Here is a 27,210-nt window from a genome sequence, read left to right on the forward strand (position 1 = left end):
AACATCCCATGGGGCTTTGGGACCACATGAAACTTTGTCAAAGGTCTTAATAAAGTCCATGTAAAGACAAAGATAAAGATTAGCTTTATTTGTGACATGTACAGTACATAGTAACATTTAGTAAGTGCATTGTTCACATCAAATCAAATCTGAGAATTGTGTTGGACAGCATGCATGAGTCACCATGCTTCTGGTGCTAACATAGCATGCCCACAACTCACTAACCTTAGCCCGTACGTCTTTGGGATGTGGGAGCAAACCGGAGCACCCGGAGGAAACCCACATGGTCACAGGAAGAATGTATAACCTTACAGATGGCGACAGGAACACAATCTTACAGCTGGTGTTGTAAAGCGTTACACTACCATGTTGTCCTTACACCATAATATCCACACTGCTTTCATCGGTACATTGGTTGCCTTTAAAAAGTTCAGTCAAATTAGTCAGATAGCATCTTCCATGCTGACTATCTTTGAGTAATCTCCAATGTAGATTCTGTCTTGGATTTTTATCTGTAATTTCCCTACCATTGATGTTAGACAGATACAGTAAGTGTGTAATTGCCTGACTTATCCCAGCTGCTCTTCTTGAATAAGGGTACTATGAATCAAACAAGCTTTTTTTTTTGAGTTGAGGATAAATTTGATGTTGAAAGTGTGATAACTAATTCCTTTACAACCAGATGAACAAATGATATGTTCCTTTTACTTCTTCTTACCTGCCTATTACTTCTCTCTGGGTCCCCCAGCTCCTTCCCTTTCTCCTATTGTCCACACTCCTCTCCTATCATATTTTTTCTTCTCCAGCCCTTGACCTTTCTCACCCACCTAGCTTCATCTATCACCTTTCAGCTAACATCTTCCCCCTCCACCCACCTTTTAATTCAGCATCTTCCCCCTTTTCTTCTCAGTCCCGAAGAAGAGTCTTGGCCCAAATCATTGACTGTTTACTCTTTTCCGTAGATGCTGCTTTACCTGCTGAACTCCTCCATTTGGTGTATGTTGTTCGCTGTAGTAATCCTGTTTAGTGATTAAAACCCTCAAATACCATCTCTAAACGATGCACTAATTTCTCATTCTGTGAGTTAGCTTCCACATATTTTCAGTTCTTCTCCATACCCAACTTAACCCCTGCTCTCATTCACCTCTACTCAAACTTAGACTCAAAAGTTGTGCTTGTTGGAGATCAGTCATCCCAGCCCCTGGACCTAGAGGAGTTCCTCAGTTTGCTGTCCTAGATTCATCCATTATTTCATCTTCATTTCTGATCTTTCCATTAGAAGGTCAGAAGTGGGAATGTGTGCTGATAATTGCACGATGTCCATTTCCATTCACAATTTCTCAGCATGCAGCATGACCTAGACAACATTGAGGCATGGGCTGAAAGGGGGCAGGTAACATTGCTTACACAACCATGCCGGGCAGTGGCCATCTTCAAAAAGGATCCTACCCTTGACAGTCAGTGCCATTATTTTTAACAAACATTCATTGTCAGCACCCAGAGGTTCACCATTGACCAGACACTCAACTTCACCAGCAAGATGAATGCCATAGCTTCAAATACAGATGAGAGGCTGAGTATTCTGCAGTGAGTAACACCACCATGTTTTATACCATCTATAAGACACAAGTGGGAAACTTGATGCAATAATGTCCACTTGCCTGGATAAGAAATCTTGAGGACAGGACAGAACCAAAGCAAAACCATCTGCAATTTTTGTGTGATATTGTACACCACTAACCTGCCCAATGTGTATGTGATATTTTACACCATTGATCTGTCCAATTTTTGTGTGATATTGTGACACCATTGAGCTATCTAATTTGTGTGTGATATTGTACACCAATAACCTATCCGATGTGAGTGGGATATTGTACTCCACTGACTTGTCCATGTATTGTACACCACTGACAATAATAAGTATACTGTTGTGGGGGATGACCTTCCAGGGGAATGCCACAGAAACCAGGTTGCTGGCACTGAGCATGGGTCCATGGTGCGGAAGAAAAAGAGGCAGAAGATAGTGGTAGTGATAGGGGACTCGATAGAGGAACAGGCAGGAGCGAATGGGACACCTGAATGGCATCTTGCCTCTCAGGGTCATGTTTATGGACGTCTGGATCACATCCACGGCATTTTGGAGGAGGAGGGCATGTAGTCAGGTACCAATGATATAGGAAGGAGAAGCAAATAGGTCCTGCAAAAAGAATTTAGAGAACTAGGCAGAAAGCTGAGAATCAGGGCGTCCAGGGTAGTAATTCCTGGATTGCTGCCTGTGCCACGCACCAGTGAGGATAGAAACAGGATGATTTGGCAGATTAACGCGCGATTGAGAAGCTGGTGCATGGGGCTGTGCTTCCTGTTCTTGGATCATTGGGATCTCTTCTGGGGGAGGTATGACCTGCACAAAAGTGATGGGGAGCACCTGAACCTGAATAAGGCAGATGGTAAAAAAAGCAAAGATAGCACGCAGTCTGACTATCAGGAAGGGCAAGCAGGTGCTTGGTTAAAATTGCAGCCAACAGGGTGAGTATCAGTTCATTAGGGATGCAGAATCAAAATGGGTAGCAAGTACAGTGCTCAAAGTGTTGTATCTCAATGCATGGAGTATAAAAAATAAGTGGATGATCTTGTTACCCAGAAACGTAGAAAACATACGGCACAATACAGGCCCTTTGGCCCACAACGCGGTGCCGAATATGTCCCTACCTTAGAACTACCCAGGCTTTCTCTATAGCCCTCTATTTTTCTAAGCTCCATGCAGCCATCCAGGAGTCTCTTAAAAGACCCTATCATTTCCACCTCCTCCACCGCCGCCGGCAGCCCATTCCACACACTCACCACTCTCTGCGTAAAAAAAACTTAACCCTGACATCTCCTCTGTACCTACTTCCAAACACCTTAAAACTATGCCCTCTCGTGTTAGCCATTTCAGCCCTTGGGAAAAGCCTCTGACTATCCACACAATCAATACCTCTCATTATCTTGTACACTTCTATTAGGTCACTTCTCTTCTTCCGTCACTCCAAGGAGAAAAGGCCGAGTTCACTCAACCTATTCTCATAAGGCATGTTCCCCAATCCAGGCAACATCCTTGGAAATGTCCTCTGCACCCTTTCTATGGTTTCCACATCCTTCCTATAGTGAGGCGACCAGAATTAAGCACAGTACTCCAAGTGGGGTCTGACCAGGGTCTTAAATAGCTGCAACATTACCTCTCGGCTCTTAAACTCAATCCCACGATTGATGAAGGCCAATGCACTGTATGCCTTCTTAACCACAGAGTCAACCTGCGTAGCAGCTTTCAGTGTCCTATGGACTCCAGACTCCAAGATCCCTCTGATCCTCCACACTGCCAAGAATCTTACCATTAATGCTATATTCTGCCATGATATTTGACCTACCAAAATGAACCACCTCACACTTAACTGGGTTGAACTTCATCTGCAACTTCTCAGCCCAGTTTTACATCCTATCAATGTCCCATTGTAACCTCTGACAGCCCTCCACACTATCCACAACACCCCCAACCTTTGTGTCATGAGCAGATTTACTAACCCATCCCTCCACTTCCTCATCCAGGTCATTTATAAAAATCACAAAGAGTAGGGATCCCAGAACAGATCCCTGAGGCACACCACTGGTCACCGACCTCCCTGCAGAAAATAACCCGTCTACAACCACTCTTTGCCTTCCATGGGCGAGCCAGTTCTGTATCCACAAAGCAATTTTCCCTTGGATCCTGTGCCTCCTTACTTTCTCAATAAGCTTTGCATGGGGTACCTTATGAAATGCCTTGCTAAAATCCATATACACTACATCTACAGCTCTACCTTCATCAATGTGTTAGTCACATCCTGAAAAAATTCAATCAGGCTTGTAAGGCACGACTTGCCTTTGACAAAACCATGCTGACTATTCCTAATCATATTATGCCTCTCCAAATGTTCATAATTCCTGTGTTACGTACCCGTGGGTATCTTGTACCTGTCATGTGACAGTGATGTAATTGAGGCTATGCTGGACATGAGGTAATGGTCTTGTGATGGGGGAATGACGTCATTTTCCCGTTGGTGAGAGGTCATGTGATAGTTTTTTTAAAACAAGGTATAAAAGGAGAACCCCACCCTGTGACATGGGCAGTCCGTAGTTGAATTTGGTAGTGACTCCATGTTGCTGCGTATTCCTATGTTATGACGCAGTTTCATTTAAAAGTGGAGTTTTATTTTCTCCCTTAAGTCAAAGGTTATTGCCGGCAGTTTTGCCATAATACTGCCAGTCCAGTCATTGGAGAGTGAAGATTTGAAGTTCGAGAAGTTAATGATCAAGGAAAGTTGATTTCGACGGTAAAGCAGGTTCGACCTTGTTTGATTCTCATTTGGAAAGAATTCATCAGCTATGCCCATGATAACTCCTGTTCTGCCAGAAGAATAGAGGGTTGGGCAAAGTTTTGCCAAAGAAAGGTCAGTGCCTTTAAGCCGTTTCATTTTTCTTCACCGTAAATCCTTTGATAGAAGCATACTTCGACTGGGCTAAGCAGTAACGCCACGAAAGAGAATTTATTATCAAGGAAAGCCTCTCCTTTAACGGACTGTGAAATTATTTTGGATTTTTCGCATTACCGCTTTAAGAACTGTTCGAGCTGTCGTATCGCAGCTGATTTCCGGTTACGTTAGTCGTTTGTTTACTTGTGGGTTTTTACTGTGTTTAATAAATGTTTTATTTGTTATAAAAACCCTGTTTCAGTCATATATTAATTGTTGCTGGATTGTAACACCTGCCTGTCAGGATCTTTTCCATCAACTTACCAACCACTGAAGTAAGACTCACTGGTCTATAATTTTCTGGGCTATCTCTACTCCCTCTCTTGAATAAGGGAACAACATCCGCAACCCTCCGATCCTCCAGAACCTCTCCCGTCCTCATTGATGATGCAAAGATCATTGGAGAGGGTCAGCAATCTCCTCACTCGCTTCATCCCCACTGGGGTACATCCCGTCTGGTCCCAGTGAATTATCCAACTTGATGCTTTCCAAAAGCTCCATCACATCCTCTTTCTTAATATCTACATTCTCAAGCTTTTCGGTCCACTGCAAGTCATCCCTACAGTCGTCAAGGCCCTTTTCCGTAGTGAACACTGAAGCAAATTATTCATTAAGTACCTCTACTATTTCCTCTGGTTCCATACACATTTTTCCATTGTCACACTTGATTTGGTCCTATTCTCTCACATCTTATCCTCTTGCTCTTCACATACTTGTGGAATGCCTTGGGGTTTTTCTACTAAGGTAGGAGGTGTTGTGGATAATGAGGTGGGTTTTCAAAGCTTGCAGGGAGATTTATGCCGGTTAGAAGAATGGGCTGAATGTTGGCAGATGGAGTTTAATGCTGAGAAGTGTGAGGTTCTACATTTTGGCAGGAATAATCCAAATAGAACATACAGGGTAAATGGTGGGGCATTAAGGAATGCAGTGGAACAGAGAGATCTAGGAATAACAGTGCATAGTTCCCTGAAGGTGGTGTCTCATGTAGATAAGGTGGTGAAGAAGGCTTTTGGAACGCTGGCCTTTATAAATCAGAGCATTGAGTACAGAAGTTGGGATGTAATGTTAAAATTGTACAAGGCATTGGTAAGGCCAAATTTGGAATATTGTGTACAGTTCTGGTCACCGAATTATAGGAAAGATATCAATAAATTAGAGAGAGTGCAGAGACGATTTACTAGGATGTTACCTGGGTTTCAGCACTTAAGTTACAGAGAAAGGTTGAACAAGTTAGGTCTCTATTCATTGGAGTGTAGAAGGTTGAGGGGGGATTTGATCGAGGTATTTAAAATGTTGAGAGGGATAGATAGAGTTGACGTGAATAGGCTGTTTCCATTGAGAGTAGGGGAGATTCAAACGAGAGGACATGATTTGAGAGTTAGGGGGCAAAAGTTTAAGGGAAACACGAGGGGGTATTTCTTTACTCAGAGAGTGATAGCTGTGTGGAATGAGTAGAGGCCAGTTCAGTTGTGTCATTTAAGGTAAAATTGGATAGGTATATGGACAGGAAAGGAGTGGAGGGTTATGGGCTGAGTGCGGGTAGGTGGGACTAGGTGAGATTAAGAGTTCAGCACGGACTAGGAGGGCCGAGATGGCCTGTTTCCGTGCTGTGATTGTTATATGATTATATGATCCTGTTCACCAAGGCCTTCTCATGGCCCCCTTTTGCCTCTCCTAATTTCATTCTTAAGCTCCTTCCTGCTAGCCTTATAATCTTCTAAATTCATATCATTATGTAGTTTTTTGAACCTTTTGTAAACTTTTCTTCTTGACTAGATTTACAACAGCCTTTGTGCATCATGGATCTTGTACCCTACCATCCTTTCCATGTCTCATTGGAACATACCTACTTAGAACCCCATGCAAATATCCCCTGAACATTTGCCACATTTCTTCGGTTCGTTTCCCTGAGAATATCTGTTTCCAGTTTATGCTTCCAAGTTCCTGCCTGATAGCCTTGTATTTCCCCTTACTCCAATTAAACGTTTCCCTAATTTGTCTGTTCCTATCTCTCTCCGATGCTATGGTAAAGGAGATAGAATTGTGATCACTATCTCCAAAATGCTCTCCCACTGAGAGACCTGACATCTGTTGCACTATTATAGATTGTCAGGTATGATGTTGTGGCCATCACTGAATCGTGCTTGAAGGATGATTATAGATGGGATTTGAATGTCTTGTTACATCTTGTATCATAGAGATAGGGAGGTAGGCAGAAGGGGTGGCATGGCTCTGGTAGTAAAGAATGGCATCAAATCATTAGAAAGATGTGATATGGGATCGGAAGATGTTGAATCCTTGTGAGTTGAGTTAAGAAACTGCAAGAGTAAAAGGACACTGATGGCAGATATATACAGGCCTCCCAACAGTAGCTGGGAAGTGGACCACAGATTACAATGGGAAATAGAATAGTCATGTCAAAAGGGCAATGTTATGAAAGGGAGATGTCAACATGCACATTGATTGGGAAAATCGGTTAAGTAATGGGTCCTAAGAGAGTGTGCTTGTTGAATGCCTACAAGATGGCTTTTTAGGGCAGTTTGTTATTGAGCTAACTAGGGATTAGCTATATTGGATTGGGTGTTATGTAATGAACCAGAGGGGATTAGGGAGTTTAAGGTCAAAGAACCCATAGCAACCAGTGATCACAATATGATCAACTTGAAATTTGATAGGGAGAAAGTAAAATCTGGCGGAGCGGTATTTCAGTGGAATAAAGGAAATTACAATGGCATGAGAGAAGAGTTGGCAGAAGTAGGAAATGCTGGCAGAGTAGCAATGGCATGAGTTTCTGGAAAAAATGAGGAAGGCGCAGGATAGGTGTATTCCAAAAATGAAGAAATTGTAGCAGTGTGCTACACGCAGCGCTGAAATAACGACACGGAGTTGATGAGCTGCAGTTGCAAAAGAGGTTTATTCAAACTTCGCGGCCTCGCTTTAAAGCCTTCCTGATCCCGCCCTCCCCGGGCTGCGTATTCACAGTCCTCTCCCGCACGCGGGCTTTTCCCCTTGCTGGTGAAGCAGGCTTGGCGCCCTCTTCGGGACCTGCCTCAATGCCGGCACGCGCTGCTTTGTGAGCCGGTTCGAGTGCGCTGGGAAGTGGGTCGCCACATAACCCCCCCAGAACCGGCGATACACCCCCCCAATGTCCACAGTCTGGGTCAGACTCTGTTTGGGAGGTCTGCCTCTGCGCCACGGTGCCTGAATCTCGACCGGCTGCATCAAGTCCACATGGGCCGGTTTTAGTCGGTCCACTGTGAAAACCTCCTCTTTTCCCCCAATGTCCAGCACGAATGTGGACCCGTTGTTTCTGATCACTGTAAACGGCCCCTTGTTGGGCTGCTGTAGCGGTGCCCGATGTCCGCCCTGTCATACAAAAACGAACTTACAGTTTTGCAGGTCTTTGGGTACGCAGGTCGGGTTCTGCCCATGCTGTGAAGTGGGTATGGGGGCCAGGTTACCGAGCCTCTCGCGTAGTCTGCCCAGGACTGCTGCGGGTTCTTCCTCTTGCTGGTGAAGCAGGCTTGGCGCCCTCTTTGGGACTTGCCTCAATGCTGACGCGCGCCGCTTTGTGAGCCGGTTCGAGTGCGCTGGGAAGTGGGTTGCCACAAAATAGTCAAATGGCAAAATAGTACAACTGTGGCTGACATGGGACATCAAATCTAATGTAAAAGCAAAAGAGAGGGCATTCAACAAAGCAAAAATTAGCGGGAAGATAGGGAAGCTTTTAAAACCCTACAGAGAGCAACTAGAAGAATCATTAGGAGGGACAAGATGAAATATGAAAGCAACCTAGCAAACAATATCAAAGTGGATAGTAAAAGCTTTTTCAAGTATGTAAAGATGAGAGAGGATATAGGACCTCTAGAAAATGAGGCTGGAGAAATAATAACAGGGGACAAGGAGATGGCAGCTGAACTAACGAGTATTTTGCATCAGTCTTCACTGTGGAAATATTGAAGGGTGCGAGGGAGGAGAAGTGAGTGCAGTCACTATTACAAGGGAGAAGGTGCTCAAAAAGCTGAAAGACCTTAGCATATATAAGTCACCTGGGCCAGATGAACTGTACCCTAGGGTTCTGAAAGAGGTTGTGAAGGCATTAGTAATGATCTTTCCTTTTGTAATTTATTTTTTATTGAAGTTCATCATCAAACAAACATTTCCATAAGATGTATTTCAGATATTGTACACGTATATATGACTATATGATTATGCCACAAATCTCCACGTAATATTTATCTGAGGTATACACTTATAGAAAAGAGAGGAAAGAAAGAACAAGTGAAAGGAGAAAACTATGTACAAGTAGGGAGTGATTTTTTTTACAACATACTGATTTGTGAGGATAAAATCAGGCCTATGAGCTGTTATGTAGTTAAACCATTTTTCCTAGTATGAATCAAATTGTTCTAACTTATGATTAACAGATGCTGTTATCTTCTCCATTTTGTAAATGTCAATTGTACTGTCCATCCATGCATTTAAGGTTGGGCTCTCCTGTGATAACCATTTCCTGGTAAGAGTCTTTTTACCAGCCACCAGCAGTATATTCATTAAATATTTATATCTTTTCAACTATTCTTGAGGTATATACCCAAAATATATGGTCTTATTTTCTAAGGGTATTTCACATTTAAAGATGTCTTATAGGGCATTGTGTATCCCACTCCAATAGTTTTTGTTAACAGGGCATTCCCAGAAAATATGATAATGGTTTGCATTTTGATTTCCACAATTTCTGCAGCAGACAGGGAGGTTACTATCATAATGAGACTTCTGAAAGGGTGTAATAAAATATCTTATCAAGTTTTTCCATCCAAACTCCCTCCATTTCTGTGAACTGGTACACTTCCATTGATACCTCTATATTATTGTCCATTCTTCCGCAGATATAATTATCCCTCCTTCCTTCTCCCATTTTGTTTTAATGTATGAAGTCGAATGTGTTTTAAGATTTGACAAACCCTTATACACGCTTGAAATGATTCTACTACTGTTATCTGAATTATATGCTTTTCTAAATAGCTCTATCAAACATGTGCTTGCCTTGGTTACATTTTTAACCGTCCTACTAACATATTGTTGCATCTTTAAATACCGATAAAAGTCTTGTTTTTCTAATAAGTGTTTCTCTTTAAGCATTTCAAAGCTGAACAGTATTCCTTCTTTCATTGTATTGCAAAGAACTGTTATTCCTTTAGCTGTCCAGTCCTTAAATCTAGCATCCAGTTTATTTGGTGTAAAATCTGAGTCATATGCACAGCATTTAAAAATTGCAATATCTCCCTCTAGTTTATAGTCTTTTGTAATAGTTTTCCGTATTTTAAGAGTCCATTTCACCCAGGGGTTATCCATAGTATTTATGTACCTTTGTAGGTTGTTATCAGCCAAAATTGCCTGTATGGGGATGGGAAGTATCCCCTCCTCAATGGTTTTCCATCGAGCTTCATATGATGGGTTGCACCAACATATCACAGCTCTCAACTGTGCTGCAAAATAGTAATCTCTAAGAGAAGGTAGGCCCCATCCCCCATTTTCCTTGGCTAATTGCAAAGTTTTGAGACAAACTCTAGGCCTTTTACCTTGCCAAATATATCTTATTAAAATTTTGTTCCATTCATTGAATTGATTTTGATTAATCTCTATTGGTAGGGTCTAAAAGAGATATAATAGTTGGGGCAGTATATTCGTTTTAATAGATTCAATCCTTGAACTGAGACTAAATAAAGGAATTAGGTTCCATCTTGTTATATCTTCCTTATTTTTTGTATATATAGGCTGATAATTGCCTTCTGATAATATTGCCAAATCATTTGGCATAATAATGCCCAAATATTTGAAAGACTCTGTTTGCCATGCCCAGGGATATCTACTTACAATTTCCCTTGGTAGACTATAGTTATATGAAAGTAATTGGGTTTTCTCTATGTTGATCTTGTATCCTGATAATTGACCATATTGTTCAATGGATTGCATCAATTTAGGTAAAGAGTATGTTGGTTCCCTTAGATACAGTCTGCCCTCCTTATCCGCGAGGGATTGGTTCCGGGACCACTCGCGGATACCAAGATTCGTGGATCCTTATTCAACCTGTCTTAATGCGGTGGATCTTAAGACCCAGCGGAACCCCAGACCTGTCTCAGTGCGGTGGACATTAGGACCCGGTGCCAGAGCTCTGAATGCGCAGTGTTTCTGTTCACGAAAATAATCACAATCACGATTGAAAATAAAGTGGAAATAATAAAAGTGATCGGAAAGAGGTGAAACGCCATTGGTCATTGGAAAAGCGTTAGGCTACATTGGTCAACGATCGGAACAATTTTAAAGGATAAAGTGAGAAAGGCCCTGCCCCGATGAAAGCTACAATTATTACGAAGCAACGCAGTGGTTTAATTATTGGGTTTTGGGTTTTTGATCATCCACATCAACCTGGCATGGTGGAGAGTGCACTCTGGAGCGATCTGTCATTAGATCAAACTCGGGAACTTATGTTCCCGAGCCCGGCGCTGAAACATACATTCTTAAGCGTTTTATATGCATAGAAAGGTAAAATACATACTATATACTAAGTCAAACGTTTGACTAACTGACGCTAAATAATACCGGATGTACCTGTTCTGACTTACTTAGTAAGAGAACTTCCGAATTTTTTCGATCCGGATCCACGATAACCCATGCACATCCTCCCGTATACTTTAAATCATCTCTCGATTACTTATACTACCTAATACAATGTAAATGCTATGTAAAATAGTTGTTATACTGCATTGTTTAGGGAATAATGACAAGAAAAAAAAGTCTGCGTGCTTGAACAACAAGTGCTGGAAGAGCACTTCCGGGTTTTCGTGATTTGTGGTTGGTTGAATTCGTGCATGCGGAATTTGCGGATAAGGAAGGCCGACTGTAGATCAAAATGTCATCCGCGTAACAGAACAATTTATGTTCTGCCCCCCCCCCCCCGATATCTTCATTTTCTCTGATGTATTGAGCTAATGGTTCTAGATATAATGCGAAGAGTAGTGGTGACTATACACAACCCTGTCTTGTGCCCCTTTCTAGGGTAAAACTATTTGATAAGTATCCATTGATTTTAATCCTAGCAGTAGGGTTGACATATAGTACCAGTATAGTTTTAATAATTGTGTGATGGAAACCAAATCTATGTAAAACTCTGTAAAGAAAATTCCAATTAACCAAATCAAATGCCTTTTCAACGTTCACGCTTATCATTATTGCTTTTATTTTTTTGTATATTATCCATAATGTGAAGTGTCCTTGGTATATTGTCTTGTGTTCGGCGTTGTTGTATAAAACCTGTCTAATTGTTGTGTATCAGTATGGGTAGAAACTCTTATAATCATTTGGCCATGATGGAGGTAAATAATCTATTATCTACATTAAGAACAGATATTGGTCTAAATGACCCACATTCCATTTTATCCTTGCCTTCTTTCGGTATAGCTATCGCTTTCTTCCAGCTGGGTGGCATTTGTGCCTTTTTTAGAGCCCAGTTCAGTGTGGGGAGTAAGACAGGAATTAACTCATTTTTAAATTCTTTGTACCACTCTGCCGTATACCCATCTGATCCTGGTGACTTGCTTAATTTAAGCCTCTAATTGCAGCTTTTAGTTCACTTAAGTTATGTCAGCAGTCATTGTTCTATTTTGTTCTTCACGTAAGGTGGGTAACTCTAGAGAATTCAGGAAGGAGTCAGTTTGGGTTATGCTTCCCCCTGTAACTTTGGAATATAAAGTTTTGTAAAACACTTCAAAAGCTTCTTGAATTTCACTTAGCTTATTTTATATCATTTTTGTTCTTGGATCCTTAATTCTATGAATTGTATTTTCTGCTTTTTTTTTCAGTTTCCACGCCAGTATTTTCATAGAGTTAGATCCACTTTCATACTGTCTCTGTTTCAGAAACATTAAATTTTTTCCTGATTTCTTGCATAGCCAAACTATTGATTTTATTCCTAATTTTTAAAATTTCCTCTAATGTATCCTGTGCCAAATTCAATTTGTTTTTTTTTCTAGTTCCTTCAGCCTGTTTTGTAATTCCTCTAATGTTTTATTCCTTTTTTTCTTATATGAAGATATCACTATAATTTTCCCTCTTAAGACAGCCTTCAGAGTATCCCATAGAATGGGAGGTGAAACCTCTCCATTATCATTGAATTCTAAGTAAAGACCAATTTCTTTTTTAATTTGTTACTTAAAGTAGGGATCGTTGAGTAGACTTGAATTTAGTTTCCAAATAGTATTCTTTGGTTGTAGGTCAAAATCAACAGATAAATATATAGGTGCATGGTCACTTACATCTATTGTCCCAATTCCACAGGTGTTTATTTTGTCTTTGTCTTTTCCAAATATTATGAAATAGTGTATTCTTATATATACAGAATGGAGGACAGAATAATGAGTGTAATCCCTTCTGTTGGGGAAAGTTCCCTCCATATTTCAATTAAACCAAAATCCTCAAAAAGTGTATTAACTTTCTTATGTAAGGATTTTGTTTCATAGGTTTTTCTATGGGAAGAGTCTAACTTTGGTTGTAATTGTAAATTTAAGTCTCCCCCACGTATCAGGAGTGGGGGAGTCTCCCCCACGTATGTTTCCGTTACCATAATATTAGTAATCTTCTGAAAGAAACTAATATCACTTTCTGTGGGTGCGTATATATTCAATAGAGTAACTGAATTTCTGTCTATATTCCCCCTTACCAAAATGTATCTGGCTTCCTTATCTCCCATTTTGAATACTTTTTCAAAATTTAGCTTGCTTGAGATAAGAATAACAACTCCTATGTCCTGATTTATATGAAGAGAAAAACAAATTGGTGAAGCCCATGCTCTTTAGTTTTCCATGTTCATTATCACTTAAGTGAGTTTCCTGTAAATATACTACATGTGCTTGTTCTTTTTTCATTTTGGATAGAATTTTACTATGTTTGATTGGATTTAACAGCCCATTGACATTAAAAGAAATGAATTTTACTTTGTCCTTAGCCATGTGTATTTATCTGTCAATATATCATTGAAATTAGCAGAATAAAACTTAATCAATCTACTCCCTGAACAAATAAGAACCAAGAAATGCGAATAATAAAAAAAGGCAATGAAGATGTGATTCCAAGGCTGAAGTCGCTAGTAGATGACCCTGGGTTGAGCTAGAGGAAACGTCTAGCTGTGGGGGATGGCCCCTCCTCCCTGTGAGTTGAGGGCCTCCATTGCAGTACCGAGAAATGTAAGTGAAGAAATCTATGTCCATTACACAGAAAAGACTTCCCTGTGTATTCCTCCCATATATACATTCTCATTTAGGTGGGGGAAAACGAGTGAGTGAGTGAATGAATGAATAAAAAAGAATAATTGAGTAATATAAAATACACATTATAATAAGTATTTCTTGTGATAGGTATAGCACTGTCTATTTTTGCTTCCGTTTAGCTTATCAACATTTTTAAAGTTAGTTAAACCTTTTGGCTCTTCTGGAGGGGATGAGGTCTGTCTTCACAGTCTCTTCCTGATACACTTCTCTCGCCCTCCTCCCGTCCCCTGCTTTCTCGATTCTCGCACTATTTCCCAAGCAGAGCGGGATAACTGCTCAGCCAGGCTTTCCCTCGGTTTGATCATGCTGACGGGCAACCCTCTGGCCTTCATGTATGTAGTCGCCTCTTCCACTGTCTGATACAGTTGGATCCCATCTTCATAAAACATTCGCAGTTTAGCAGGGTACAGAGTTTGGAATCTAATCTTTCCTTGCTTTAATATTTGCTTTACTTCAGAGTATTCTTTACGTTTCTGCAGGACCACCGGAGGGTAATCTTGATCAAAATATATTAGTTTCCAGTCCAAAAACACCCTCTTCTTTCCCAGGCCCTTCATAGAATATCCACCTTGGTATTGTATTGAAGGAATCTAATTACTATTGAGCGTGGCTTATCTTCTCTGTCTCCAGTAGGCTGTGGTGCAAGTGCACAATGCGCCCTCTCAATTTCAAGCTCGATAGTTGAAGGAATCTCTAACGCGTCCCGCAGCAACTTGCATACAAACTCCATCATAGACAAACCCTCCGCTCCTTCAGGAACATTGTATATCCTGATATTTTTCTGCCGTGATCTTCCCTCCTGGTCAAGCAGTTTACTTTCTTGTTGATTTAATATTTTTATCATCTTACTTAGTATCCATTGCACATTTTGCACGTGATCTTCCACCTTCTTAATTCGTGTCTCTGCCACCATTATTTTTTGATTGACGTTGGTGAGCTTTGACTTGATATCATTTAGTTGCTGTTTTATATCTTTTCGGAATCCCCGTATCTCTTCCAGAATTTTTATCATATTTGCCGTTTCACCTGAACGAGGCCCATCGTCAGTCTCGCTACCATGCATTCATGTAGGAGAGACGCTCGCTGCACCCCTCTCATCCATAGGCTCCGCAGTGATGCTTTTTTATCTCCATTCTTGCCCCCCTTATCAATTCAGATATTTTTGAAAGATCTTATATTTGATGGATTAATGGGACAAAATATGCGTTTTTCCGGAGGAACTATTGACAAGCTGCCATTCTGGACGATGGCGTCACTGGAACCAGTAATGATCTTTCAACAATCTTTAGACTCTGGCATGGTACCAGACGACTGGAAAATTGCAAATGTCACTCCACTCTTTAAGAAGGGAGGAAGGCCGCAGAAAGGAAATTATGGACTAGTTAGCCTGACAGTAGTTGAGAAGATGTTGGAGTCAGTTATTAAGGATGAGGTTATGGAGTACTTGGTACACAGAAAAGTTAGGACAAATGGGCATGGTTTACTTAAGGGAATTCTTGCCTGACATACCTGTTGGAATTCTTTGAGGAGATTACAAGTAGAATAGATAAAGGGGATGCAGTAGATGTTGTATATTTGGACTTTCAGAAGGCCTTTTACAAGGTGCCAAACCTGAGGCTGCTTACCAAGTTAAGAGCCCATGGTATTACAGGAAAGTTACTTGCATGGTTAGAGCACTGGCTGATTGGTAGGAGACAGCAAGTAGAAATAAAAGGATCCTTATCTGGTTGGCAACCGGTGACTAGTGGTGTTCCGCGTGGATCAGTGTGGGGACCTCTTCTTTTTATGCTGTATATCAGTGATTTAGATGATGGAATAAATGGCTTTCTGGCCAAGTTTGCAGGTGATACAAAGATTGGTGGAGGAGCAGGTAATGGTGAGAAAACAGGTAGGCTGCAGAAGGACTTATACAGATTAGGAGAATGGGCAAGAAAGTGGCAAATGAAATACAATATTGGAAAATGCATGGTCATGCACTTTGGTTGCAGAAATAAATGTGCAGACTGTTTTCTAAGTGGGGAGAAAATTCAAAAATCTGAGAAGCAAAGGGATTTGGGGAGTCCTTGTGCAGAACACCCTAAAGGTTAACTTGCAGGTTGAGTCGGTGGTGAGGAAGGCAAATGCAATATTAGCATTCATTTCAAGAGGTCTAGAATACAAGAGCAGGAATGTGATGCTGTGGCTTTATTAGGCACTGGTGAGGCCTCACCTCAGGTTTTGGGCTCCTCATCTAAGAAAAGATGTGCTGGCATTGGAGATGATTCAGAGAAGGTTCACAAGGATGATTCCGGGAATGAAAAGGTTATCAAATAAGGAACGTTTGATAGCTCTAGGTCTGTACTTACTGGAATTCAGAAGGATGAGGGGGGATCTCATTGAAACCTTTTGAATGCTGAAAGGCCTAGACAGAGTAGATGTGGAAAGGATGTTTCCCATGTTGGGGATGTCCAGGACAAGAGCACACAGCCTCAGGATAGATGGGCGTTCATTTAAAATAGAGATGTGGAGAAATTTCTTTAGCCGGAGGGTAGTGTGGAGGCCAGGTCTTTGGAAGTATTTAAGGCAGAGCTTAATAGGTTCTTGATTGGACACGGCATCAAAGATTACATGGAGAAAGCCAGGGAGTATGCTGAGGGGAGGAGAAAAAAGATCAGTCATAATTATATGGTGAAGCAGACTTGATGGGCCAAGTAGCCTAATTTTGCTTCTGTGTCTTATGGACCTGTCCAACGTGTGTGTGATATTGTGCACCATTGACCTGTGCAATTTGTCTGTGATATTGTGCACCACTGACCCACCCAACGTGTGTTTGACATTGTACACCACTGACCCACCAAACGTGTGTGTGATATTGTACACCACTGACCCACCAAACGTGTGTGTGATATTGTACACCACTGACCCACCAAACGTGTGTGTGATATTGTACACCACTGACCCACCAAACATGTGTGTGACATTGTACACCACTGACCCACCAAACGTGTGTGATATTGTACACCACTGACCCACCAAACGTGTGTGTGATATTGTATACCGCTGACCCACCAAACGTGTGTGTGATATTGTACACCACTGACCTGTGTAATTTATGTGTGAAATTGTACGCTGTGTGTGGCGTTGTCCCCTACTGACAGTTCTGCCTGATGTGTGTGTGAATTGACTGGAAGTAGATTATTAGTGACTATTTTTTTGTCCTGTTGACAGAACGATGGAACAGTGCTTCCACATGTGTGACAGAATTGTCATCTATTTCTTCATCGCGTCTTCCTATGCACCATGGTGAGTGTTTAAAGCATCTTTCTGTCCACTGGACCTTAAAGAGAGCACAGACCCAATTTGTTCCTTAACAATATAGAGACCTAGATCGCAATTAACCCTAATGGAGTTGAACGAACTGGTAGTTTAAGGGATGATAGAGGCCTCCTGCGAGCAATGAGAGGTAACTGAAGATGCAGCATGTTACTGTGCCACCTCTGGCTGGTACAATTTAACACAGCAGTGTAAAATTAATTTGTATGTGTAACTGGAGAATTGAAATTTACAACATACCCTTTAGTTTGACTTCTCTTTGCTGACATTTGGTGTATGTCAATGGGCCGCAACAAAGTTTATCAGCTGAGGTGGTACACATGAAGTGTTTAGACATGGGTAACTGACGGAGAAAGATGTCAGTGCCATATGCACTTGGTTCTGAGTTAGCTGCACAAGCAATCCAATTACCACACTTCTGCTACATCCAGAGGGATTTGGAAGCAGTTTAACTGATTTTCCCCCCACAGTCGTTAAGTGCTATTGAAATTAATGTGTGAAGAATAGTCACCATTGTAAAGTATTAGAGGTCTATAATAACTACAATAACTCAACAGATTTTGCTTTCAAATGAAGAGAGGAACCGTGAACCCCATCATTTACCATATTCTATTTACAATTCCCTGTCATATCCTTTGCAGGTTAAATCTCCGAGAGCTTGGGCCCCTGGCATCTCACATGCGTTGGTTCATTTGGATTATGGCGGCTGCTGGCACTATCTACGTCTTTTTATACCATGAACAGTAAGCAGCTTTTTAGTAAAGTTATCTCCAACTAGGGCAAAATGGTCAGCTTGATCATTGGTGTCTCTTCAGAACCCCAAGGTTGCAGGGTTGCAATAACTTGGCAGGTCCTGCATCAGCATCTCAGACCCCTGTCATTACAAGTTCAAGTACAGGGAGTGGGAAAGAGTAGTATTAGTTTCAATTCCTTCCAAGTCTCACTCCATCCTTACAATCCTTTCATAGTTGCTAGACCTAAATCCTGGAATTAACTACTAAGTACACCAAGAGTAACTTAATCAGCTGCATTTGGTGATTCAAGGAAACAGCTCACCATTGCATTCCCATTCGCAATTATTGATAGACAATAAATAAAAACAGAACATAGCAGAAAAGTTCAACAAATCAGGCTGCAGCTGCAGAGATAAACACTCATTGACTGAAATCTAATTCTATTGCTGCTGCCTGACCAGCTGAGCATTTTGTGTTTTAAATTCAGATTTCTAGCATCTGTACTGATCTACTTTTGTAGGTAGAGTAAAATCTGATCCTGCCAACACTACTCGTGCAGAGAATAGTGTCACGTACCCCCATGACCAGGTTAAAGAGCCAGCAGAAATGGAAAACACTTTGGAGTCTGGTATTACTAGTAACTAATAGTGTTTATTAGTAAACTACACAATACAGTAATATAGATGCCAATATATGAACAGGTTAGCAATGATATATATACAAACGTTTGTATATACAGAAGTGTTGAAATAGGAACCAAAACTAGGCTCTTTCAAACCTAGGGGTAAATGGATACAGTCTTTATGATATGATGAAGAGAGTTCAGTTCAATTCGAGGTAGTTGGTTGAGTAACATTGGAGAGAGAGGGAGATAATGAGAGGTGATGTCATTGCCGTCGATCTTCCCGTTGTCTTCGGATGTCTTGTTGTGGTCACCGACTATGACCATAATACATACGACCGTTCTTCAGTGGTGGAACTATCACCCAGGCAAGGGAGGACACATCAATAGTTCCCCGCTGGTTGCACCTTTTCACACTGAGCCATGATCGATTTCCCTGAATCAATCCTCCAAAACCCCACCTTCACGTGGGTGCACAAAGCACTTTCAGTGTCCCGTGGTGTGTCTGTCTGTGTCCCAGCGGACCTACTTTTTATCTCCACATGCTGGACACCAGACACCTGGCTCCGCCCTGCTCACTCTGCAGGAATCTTAACAAGCAGGCAAAGTGTCCTTGGAGAAAGGTAAACAATCAGTAGAGGAACCATAACATTAAATCTTCTCTCTCTCTCTCTCTCTCATTTGTGCTGGATGGCTCCCCCTCTGTCTCTCAATAGCTGCACAGTTCATAGTGTCAAGTCTGAACCCCGTTTCAAACTCGGTTTGCCCATCACACATCCCTCCTTTTAAGAAATTTTTATGGAGGAAAAATTTAAACTTAAATGTAAATTACAGAGTTTAATATAATACATAGGTAATCATCAGCTAACAGAGTAAAACAGGTATAATTTCAATTCTAACATCTAGATAAACAATCGGCTATCACGTTGTCAGTACCTTTACGTGTTTTATTTTGAGGTCATACTCTTGCAAAATCAGACTCCCATTCAGCAACCTTCTATTCTTATCTTTCATATTAGTTACAAATACCAATGGATTATGGTCAGTGTAAACTATTAGCGGCTTCTGTGCAGGACAAACATAAACTTCAAAATGTTGCAAAGCCAGAATAAGTGTTAGTAATTCTTTCTCCACAGTGGAATAATTTTTCTGGTGTACATTAAATTTTCTGGAGAAATAAGCCACTGGGTGTTCAATTTCCTCCCAATCTTTTTGTAGCAATACGGCCCCGGCAGCCTCATCACTAGCAACCGTTGCTAGAGAGAAGGGTTTCGAAAAACCAGGTGCTTTGAGCACAGGATGGTAACATAATATAGTTTTCAGCCTCTCAAAGGCTTCTTTGCAAGGGTCAGTCCATACAAATTTCACACTCTTTCCCTAGAGCTTGGTAAGGGGAAGAGCGATAACTGCAAAGTTTTTTCAAAACTTCCGGTAATACCCTACCATTCCTAAAAACCTTCTCAAAGCTTTCTTGTCAGTCGGAAGGTGAACCTCAGAAATAGCCTGCACCTTAGCTTGTACCAGAGCCAGCTGCCCCTGACCTACTACATACCCCAGATACGTGACAGTAGCGTGGCCGAACTCACTTTTGGCGAGGTTCACTGTTAGATTGGCCTTAGACAGCCAGTTGAACAGTTTTTCCACAGCCACAACGTGTTCTTCCCATGTGTCACTCCAGATCACAAAGTCGTTGATATAAGCCCGTGTTTTCTAAACCTCTTAATTACCGAGTCAATCCTCCTTTGAAATGTCCCTGGAGCATTTTTCATTCCAAAAGGTAAAACATTGTACTCATACAACCCTGATGGTGTGACAAATGCTGAGATTTCTCTAGCCCTGTCAGTTAAAGGAACACACCAATATCCTTTCAGCAAGTCAATTTTCGTGATGTACCTAGCCTTTCCCACTCTATCAATGCAATCATCTACTCTTGGGAATGGATAGGCATCGGTCTTTGTGATGGCATTTACTTTCCTGTAATCGGTACAGAATCTTACACTACTGTCCGGTTTTGGAACAATCACGCACGGTGACGCCCAGTCCGAGGTAGATCGCCTAATGATATCAGCAGCTAGCATATGTTCAATTTCTTTTTCCACCAATTTGCTTTTCTCTAAGTTCATTCTGTAGGGATGTTGCTTAATGGGCTGGGCTGAATTTACAATGACATCATGTACTGCGATCGTGCACCGCCTAGGGACATCTGGACATAAATCCTTATGCCGGTTAATTAACTTTGTCACCTGCGTTCTTTGTGTAGGCTCCAAGTGACAGACCTTATCAGTAAAGTTGATCAACATAACGGAATTCTCCAGTCTGGTGGACACTATATTTAACTTATTAAAATGCTCTTGCCCCTCGTTATCAGATTCCACAACCTCATTTGTTTTCATGACAGCACTGATGGGTACTATCTCAGAGTCATGATAGGGTTTGAGCATATTTACGTGAACTAATTGATTAGCTTTGCATCTATCAGGAGTTTTGATAACATAGTTCAAAGAGTCAATCTTCTTAATTACCTCATATGGACCCTGGAACCTTGCTTGCGGGGGGGCTGGTCACTAAGGGAAACAAAACCAGGACCTTATCACCAACTTCAAACACCTATTCATGTGCTGTTTTATCATACCAATGCTTCATTTTGACTTGGGAATCTTGTAAATTTTTCCTGGCAAGGATATCTTATTAAGCCTCTTGCGGAATTTCGGAACATAGTCTGTCACACTGACATGCACTTTCGGGTTAGACCACTGCTCTCTGAATAAGGTCAGAGGTCCCTTGGGCCTATGACCGTAAACAAGCTCAAATGGGCTGAACCCCAGTGATTTCTGAATAGTATCCCTCACAGCAAAAAGCAATAGAGGCAATCTATCATCCCAGTCCCTGTTATTCTGCTGGCAGTAGGATTTAATCATGGTTTTCAAAGTCGAGTGGATCCGCTCCAAAGCCCCTTGAGACTCCGGGTGGTATGCGGAGGACACAATTTGTTTAGCTCCCAGCTCAGAAACTATCCGTTGGAATATGTGGGACATGAAGTTACTCCCCTGATCTGATTGAATCTTCTTAGGTAACCCTACCATGGTGAAAAACTTGACAAGTGCCTTTACCACAACGTTTGCTCTTATGCTCCCAAAAGGCACAGCCTCCGGGAACCTAGAGGCAGCACACATAATAGTCAGCACATACTGACGAGCAGCTGCAGTCTTTGGTAATGGTCCCACACAGTCCACTATGACTCAGGAAAATGGTTCACCGAAAGCAGGTATAGGCCGAAGGGGCACCCTTGGGATGGCCTGATTTGGCTTTCCCACCACCTGGCACGTGTGGCACCTTCTACAATAATTAACAATACATCTCCTCATGTTAGGCTAATAAATTTGCTCATAATCCTATGTACTGTTTTCTTTATTCCAAAATGTCCACCTATAGACGTCTTGTGGGCCAAGTTCAAAATTTCAGCCCTAAAAACCTTCGGAACCACCACCTGGTGTACAATCGCCCAATCCTCATTTGCGGGCACTGTAGCCAGTCTCCATTTTCTCATTAACACTCCACCTTTAATATAGTATTCCACTGGATCCTTCTTAATTCCCTCCTCAGTGAGAGCTGTCTCTTTTAAAGCCACAATTTCTGCATCTTTGCTCTGTTCCTCCACAAATTCTTTCCTCAATAACGATAAATCTGCCTTGTTCCCCTTACTCTCCTCAGCCTTACTATCCTGTAAATCCTGTTGATATAGGGACGGTAAGAAAGTCTCGGATAAATCAATATTTGTATCAGCAGCCTTTTTCCACATGCTTCTGGTTACTTTGGAGGCGGGATAAACTTCAGAATCTATGGGTGGGTCCTCAGCAGCCGCAGGCTTGCTCGTTAGTTGCACTACTGAGTACACATCCCCTCCCACCAGGTCATTACCAAGTAAGACATCCACATTGTCCATCGGTAGTTCAGACCGCACCCCTATTGTGACTAGTCCGGATACTAAGTCACATTTCAGAAATATTTTATGCCTCAGTCCTTTTTCCAATACCTTTTATCATATTCATTTCACCAGTCTCCATCTCAGCACTGAATTCCAACACATTCCTTAGGATCAATGACTGACAAGCCCCATTGTCTCTCCAGATTCTCACTGGAACCGGGGTTGACCCCTCCTTTACAGATACCAACATGTTTGAAATAAATCTCTCGTGACCTTCTTGAACTCGGTCTGACCCCTCCTTCCTTAGCGGTCTGTTAACTGGCTCAATGCAGGCAGTCGGGGTTGTCGCTTTTCCTTTTCCTTTATCTCTTTTTGGAGCAAAACACCCAGACGCTACGTGACCGGTCTTCCCACAATTAAAACACGTTAAACTAGGGAACATTCCTCCCGACTGCTTCTCGTCCTCCTCACCATTTCTGCTAGTCCCCGGCTTACTTTCTGAAATAGCCGGCGGGCTCTCTCTATTATCCCTACTACCCCCCTGGTAGCTCTTACTCGGAGAAAACTTTACCTTGTGGGTTAAAGCATACTCGTCTGCTAACTTAGCAGATCCTGACAGGGTCTTAGTCTCCTTCTCATTCAGGTATGTCTGTATGTTGTCAGGGACACAACTTTTAAATTCTTCGATTAAGATCAACTCCCTCAGTTGGCCAAAACCCTCATCCACCTTTTCTGAAGCGCACAAATGATCAAAGTACACACACTTCTCATAGGCAAACTCCACAAATATTTGATTCCAATGCTTCCTTAAATCTCTGAACTTTTGTCGATAAGCCTCCGGCACCAACTCATAAGTCTTAAGTATAGCATCTTTCGCTTCAGCATAATCATCTGCGTCTTCCACAGGCAATGCCAAATATGCTCTTTGAGCCTTCCCCTTAAGTACACTTGGTAACAACACAGCCCACTTATCTGTTGGCCACTTCTGAATCATGGCCACTTTTCCAAAATGTAGGAAGTACCTATCGGTTTCCGTCTCCTCAAATGGAAGTACCAACTTAATTTCCTGACTAACATTAAACCTCTCCCCATGGTCTGCCATGCGATCCTCCCATTGCCATTTCTCCCTCTCGAACTGTCTCTTTTTATGCTTCTTCTCTCTGTTGCTTTGCTTCTTCCCTCTGTTTCTTTGCTTCTTCCGCCTCTAACTTAAGTCTCATCTCTTCTAGGCGTACCTGGACCTTCCCTTTCCCTATAGGAAAGTGCTCTAACACCTCTGCATCAAATTCCTTCACCAAGACATAATATTCAGCTATCTTCCATTGCATTTCTACCTTTGTCATCCCCTTCTTGACCTCTGTGAGTTTCAAGGCCTCAACAACTGCCCACAACTCATCCTTTTTAGCTTTCCTTAAGCCCGCAGGGTCTGGTCTTGCCAGAAAATCCTCAACATCCATTTCTGCTGTTTTCCTTTTGTTTTCCACACAACCAAATCAGATAAGGGAATATACCCCAATCAATTCAAACTGCCCCCCCACGCAATTTTTGTTCAAATCCCGGACGAGCCCCCAATTTTTTACGTACCCCGTGACCGGGTTAAAGAACCAGCAGAAATGGAAAACACTTCGGAGTCTGGTATTACTAGTAACTAATAGTGTTTATTAGTAAACTACATAATGCAGTAATATAGATGCAAATATATGAACAGGTTAGCAATTTTTTATGCGCGCGCACACACACACACACACACACACACACACACACACACACACACACACACACACACACACACACACACACACACACACACACACACACACACACAGGAACCAAAACTAGGCTCTTTCAACCCTCGGGATTGAAAAGGACCTACTTTTTATCTCCACATGCTGGACACCAGCTGTCCAACACCTGGCTCCGCCCTGCTCTCTCTGCAGGAATCTTAACAAGCAGGCAAAGTGTCCTTGGAGAAAGGTAAACAATCAGCAGAGGAACCATAACATTAAATCTTCTCTCTCTCTCTCTCTCTCATTTGCACTGGACGCCTCCCCCCCTCTCTCAATAGCAGCACAGTTCATAGAGTCAAGTCTGGACCCCGTTTCAAACTCGTTTTGCCCATCACACCCCCCTCCTTTTATGAGTCAATGTGACGAAACAATGATCTGAAACACAGGAGTAAATCAACATCAGAATGATTTTAAAATAAGTTTGTGTTTTAGAATGACCAAGTCTGAGTCCAGTCCTTAACTCAACTGAGATGTTGTGGCATGACCTGAAGAGGGCTGTTTATGCAAGTTATCCTAGAAATATTGATGAACTGAAACAGTTTTGTGTGGAGGAATGGTCTAGAATTCCTCCTCGCTGTTGTGCAAGTCTTATCAGCAGGTACAGGAAATGTTTGGAGATTATTGCTGCTAAAGGAGGTTCTACCAGTTATTAAATACAAGGGTTCACTACTTTTTCCATATTGGACTGCGAATGATTAAACAATATGTTCAATAAAGACATGAAAAGTACAATTGTTTTTGCGTTATCAGTTTAGGCAGATTGTGTTTGTCCATTATTGTGACTTAGATTAAAATCAGACCACATTTTTTGAGTAATTAATGCAGAAAACTAGGTAAGTGCAAAGGGTTCACAAACTTTTTCTTGCAACTGTATATTTTACAGGTGCATTTGTGTTTCTTTTGCACAGGTACAAGATTATTGAACTTTTGTTTTACTTGACAATGGGATTTTCTCCAGCTGTGGTCGTAGCATCAATGGTAAGTGTCCCAAATAATTCTCTCTCATTCCCTTAAGTGTAATTCTCAGCTCAGGTAGCTCAGCGTTAAATAACATCCATATGCATAAAACATTAGATTCCTTTAGAAACAGTATATTTCTAAAAATTCATATGAACCTCCTTAACTGCCTTATGAATCTGGATGTTCTGTTAAATCCTATAGATTCCTTTAGTGAACTTCCATGTTGCTGAATATACATTTTGTACATTAATTCTGTACATTTACCTGGTGGGTGACTTGTATCTTGATGATTTCCTCTCTGATTTGAAATCTTAACTCAGTATCATTACATTGTTTATTGGATCAAGGTCTCTTGTTAATTTTCTTCCTGTCCCTGTCCAATTACTTCCCATCACCTAGTGTTCCATAGCAGGCAATTCTGTGGATGGGAAAAGGAAACATGATGGTAGTTTGCCTCTCAGGTGCCAGAGTCCGTGATGTTTCTGAACGCGTCCACAATATCCTGAAAAGGGAGGGTGAGCAACCGAAAGTAATGTTCGTATGGTACCAACGACATAGGTAGAAAAAGGCAGGAGGTCCTGAAAAAAAATACAGTGAGTTAGGAAGGAAGTGCCTTATGATGATGAGAATAGGAATTGAATGAGGTGGCAGATAAATGTGTGTCTGAAGAATTGGAACAGGGGGCAGGGATAGGCAACTGTGGCTGTCAAGAGAAGTTAAGAACCACCAAGGAAAGGGCATTTAAGGTAGCAAAAGTGAGTGGGATGTTGGATGATCGGAAAGCTTTTAAATCCAATAAAAGGCAACTAAAAAAGCTACAGGAAGGGAAAAGATTAAATATGAGGGCAAACTAGCCAATGATCTAAAGCAGGGTACTATTTTTTTTCTGGTTATATAAAGAGTGAAAATGTGGTGAGAGTTGATATTGGACCACTTGAAAATGATGCAGGTGAGTTAGTGATAGGGACGAAGAAATGGTAGATGAACTTAATAAGCACTTTGCATCAATCTTCCCTGTGGAAAACACTAGCTGTGTGCCAGAGGTCCATGAGTGTCAGAGAGCAGGAGTGAGTGTTATTACTATGTCAAAGGAAAAAGTGCTAGGCAAACTCAAAAGTCTTAAGGTGGATAAGTCACCTGGACCAGATGGACTACATCCCAGAATACTGAGAGAGATGGCTGAAGAGATAACGGGTGCATTGGTCATGATCTTTCAAGAATCACTTGATCTTGCATGATCCCTGGGGAATGGAATTGAATTGACGTTATTATGTATGTTTGTACATCCTTCATATTTATGAGTAAAAATCTTTACGTTACGTCTCCATCTAAATGTGCAATGTGCCATTTATAGTAATTTATTATCAATAGTATGTACAACAGGACAGTCAATATAACATAGAAATATAATTGTGTCAGCATGAATTAATCAGTCTGAGGGCCTGGTGGAAGAAGCTGTACCAGAGCCTGTTGGTCCTGTCTTTTATGTTGTGGTACAGTTTCCCAGACAGTAGCAGCTGGAACAGTTTGTGGTTGGGGTGACTCAGGTCCACAATGATCCTTCAGGCCCTTTTTACACACCTGTCTCTATAAATGTCATGAATAGTGGGAAGTTCACATCTACAGATGCGCTGGGCTGTCCACACCACTCTAGGTTCCCATACCAAGCAGTAATGCAGCCAGTCAGGATGCTCTCAATTGTGCCCCTGTAGAAAGTATTTGGAGTCCATACCAAACTACTTCAACCATCTGAGGTGAAAGAGGTGCTGTTGTGCTTTTTTCACCACACAGCCGTTATGTATAGACCATGTGAGATCCTCGGTGATGTGTATGTCAAGGAACTTAAAGCTGTTCACCCTCTCAACCATCTGACTAGATGTTTGCAAATGTCACTCCACTCTTTAAGAAGGGAGGAAGGCAAAAGAAGGAAATTATAAGACAGTTAACCTAACTTCAGTGGTTGGGAAAGTGTTGGAGTCCATTATTAAGGACGAGGTTTT

At 41.6% G+C, this 27,210-nt stretch overlaps 1 protein-coding gene across 2 annotated transcripts in view; it reads left to right on the forward strand.

Annotated features, from left to right (window-relative positions):
• LOC140714854 (monocyte to macrophage differentiation factor-like) overlaps window positions 1-27,210 on the forward strand; it is a 69,163-nt gene that overhangs the window by 33,565 nt on the left and 8,388 nt on the right. For both annotated transcript variants that reach the window (XM_073026531.1, XM_073026532.1), the window contains exons 4-6: window positions 17,078-17,152; window positions 17,824-17,925; window positions 25,159-25,228. In XM_073026531.1, the coding sequence (XP_072882632.1) occupies window positions 17,078-17,152; window positions 17,824-17,925; window positions 25,159-25,228 (247 nt within the window). The remainder of the gene's footprint in view (window positions 1-17,077; window positions 17,153-17,823; window positions 17,926-25,158; window positions 25,229-27,210) is intronic.

This window comes from Hemitrygon akajei, chromosome 22 (assembly GCF_048418815.1).
Source record: "Hemitrygon akajei chromosome 22, sHemAka1.3, whole genome shotgun sequence".
Lineage (NCBI taxonomy): Eukaryota > Metazoa > Chordata > Chondrichthyes > Myliobatiformes > Dasyatidae > Hemitrygon > Hemitrygon akajei.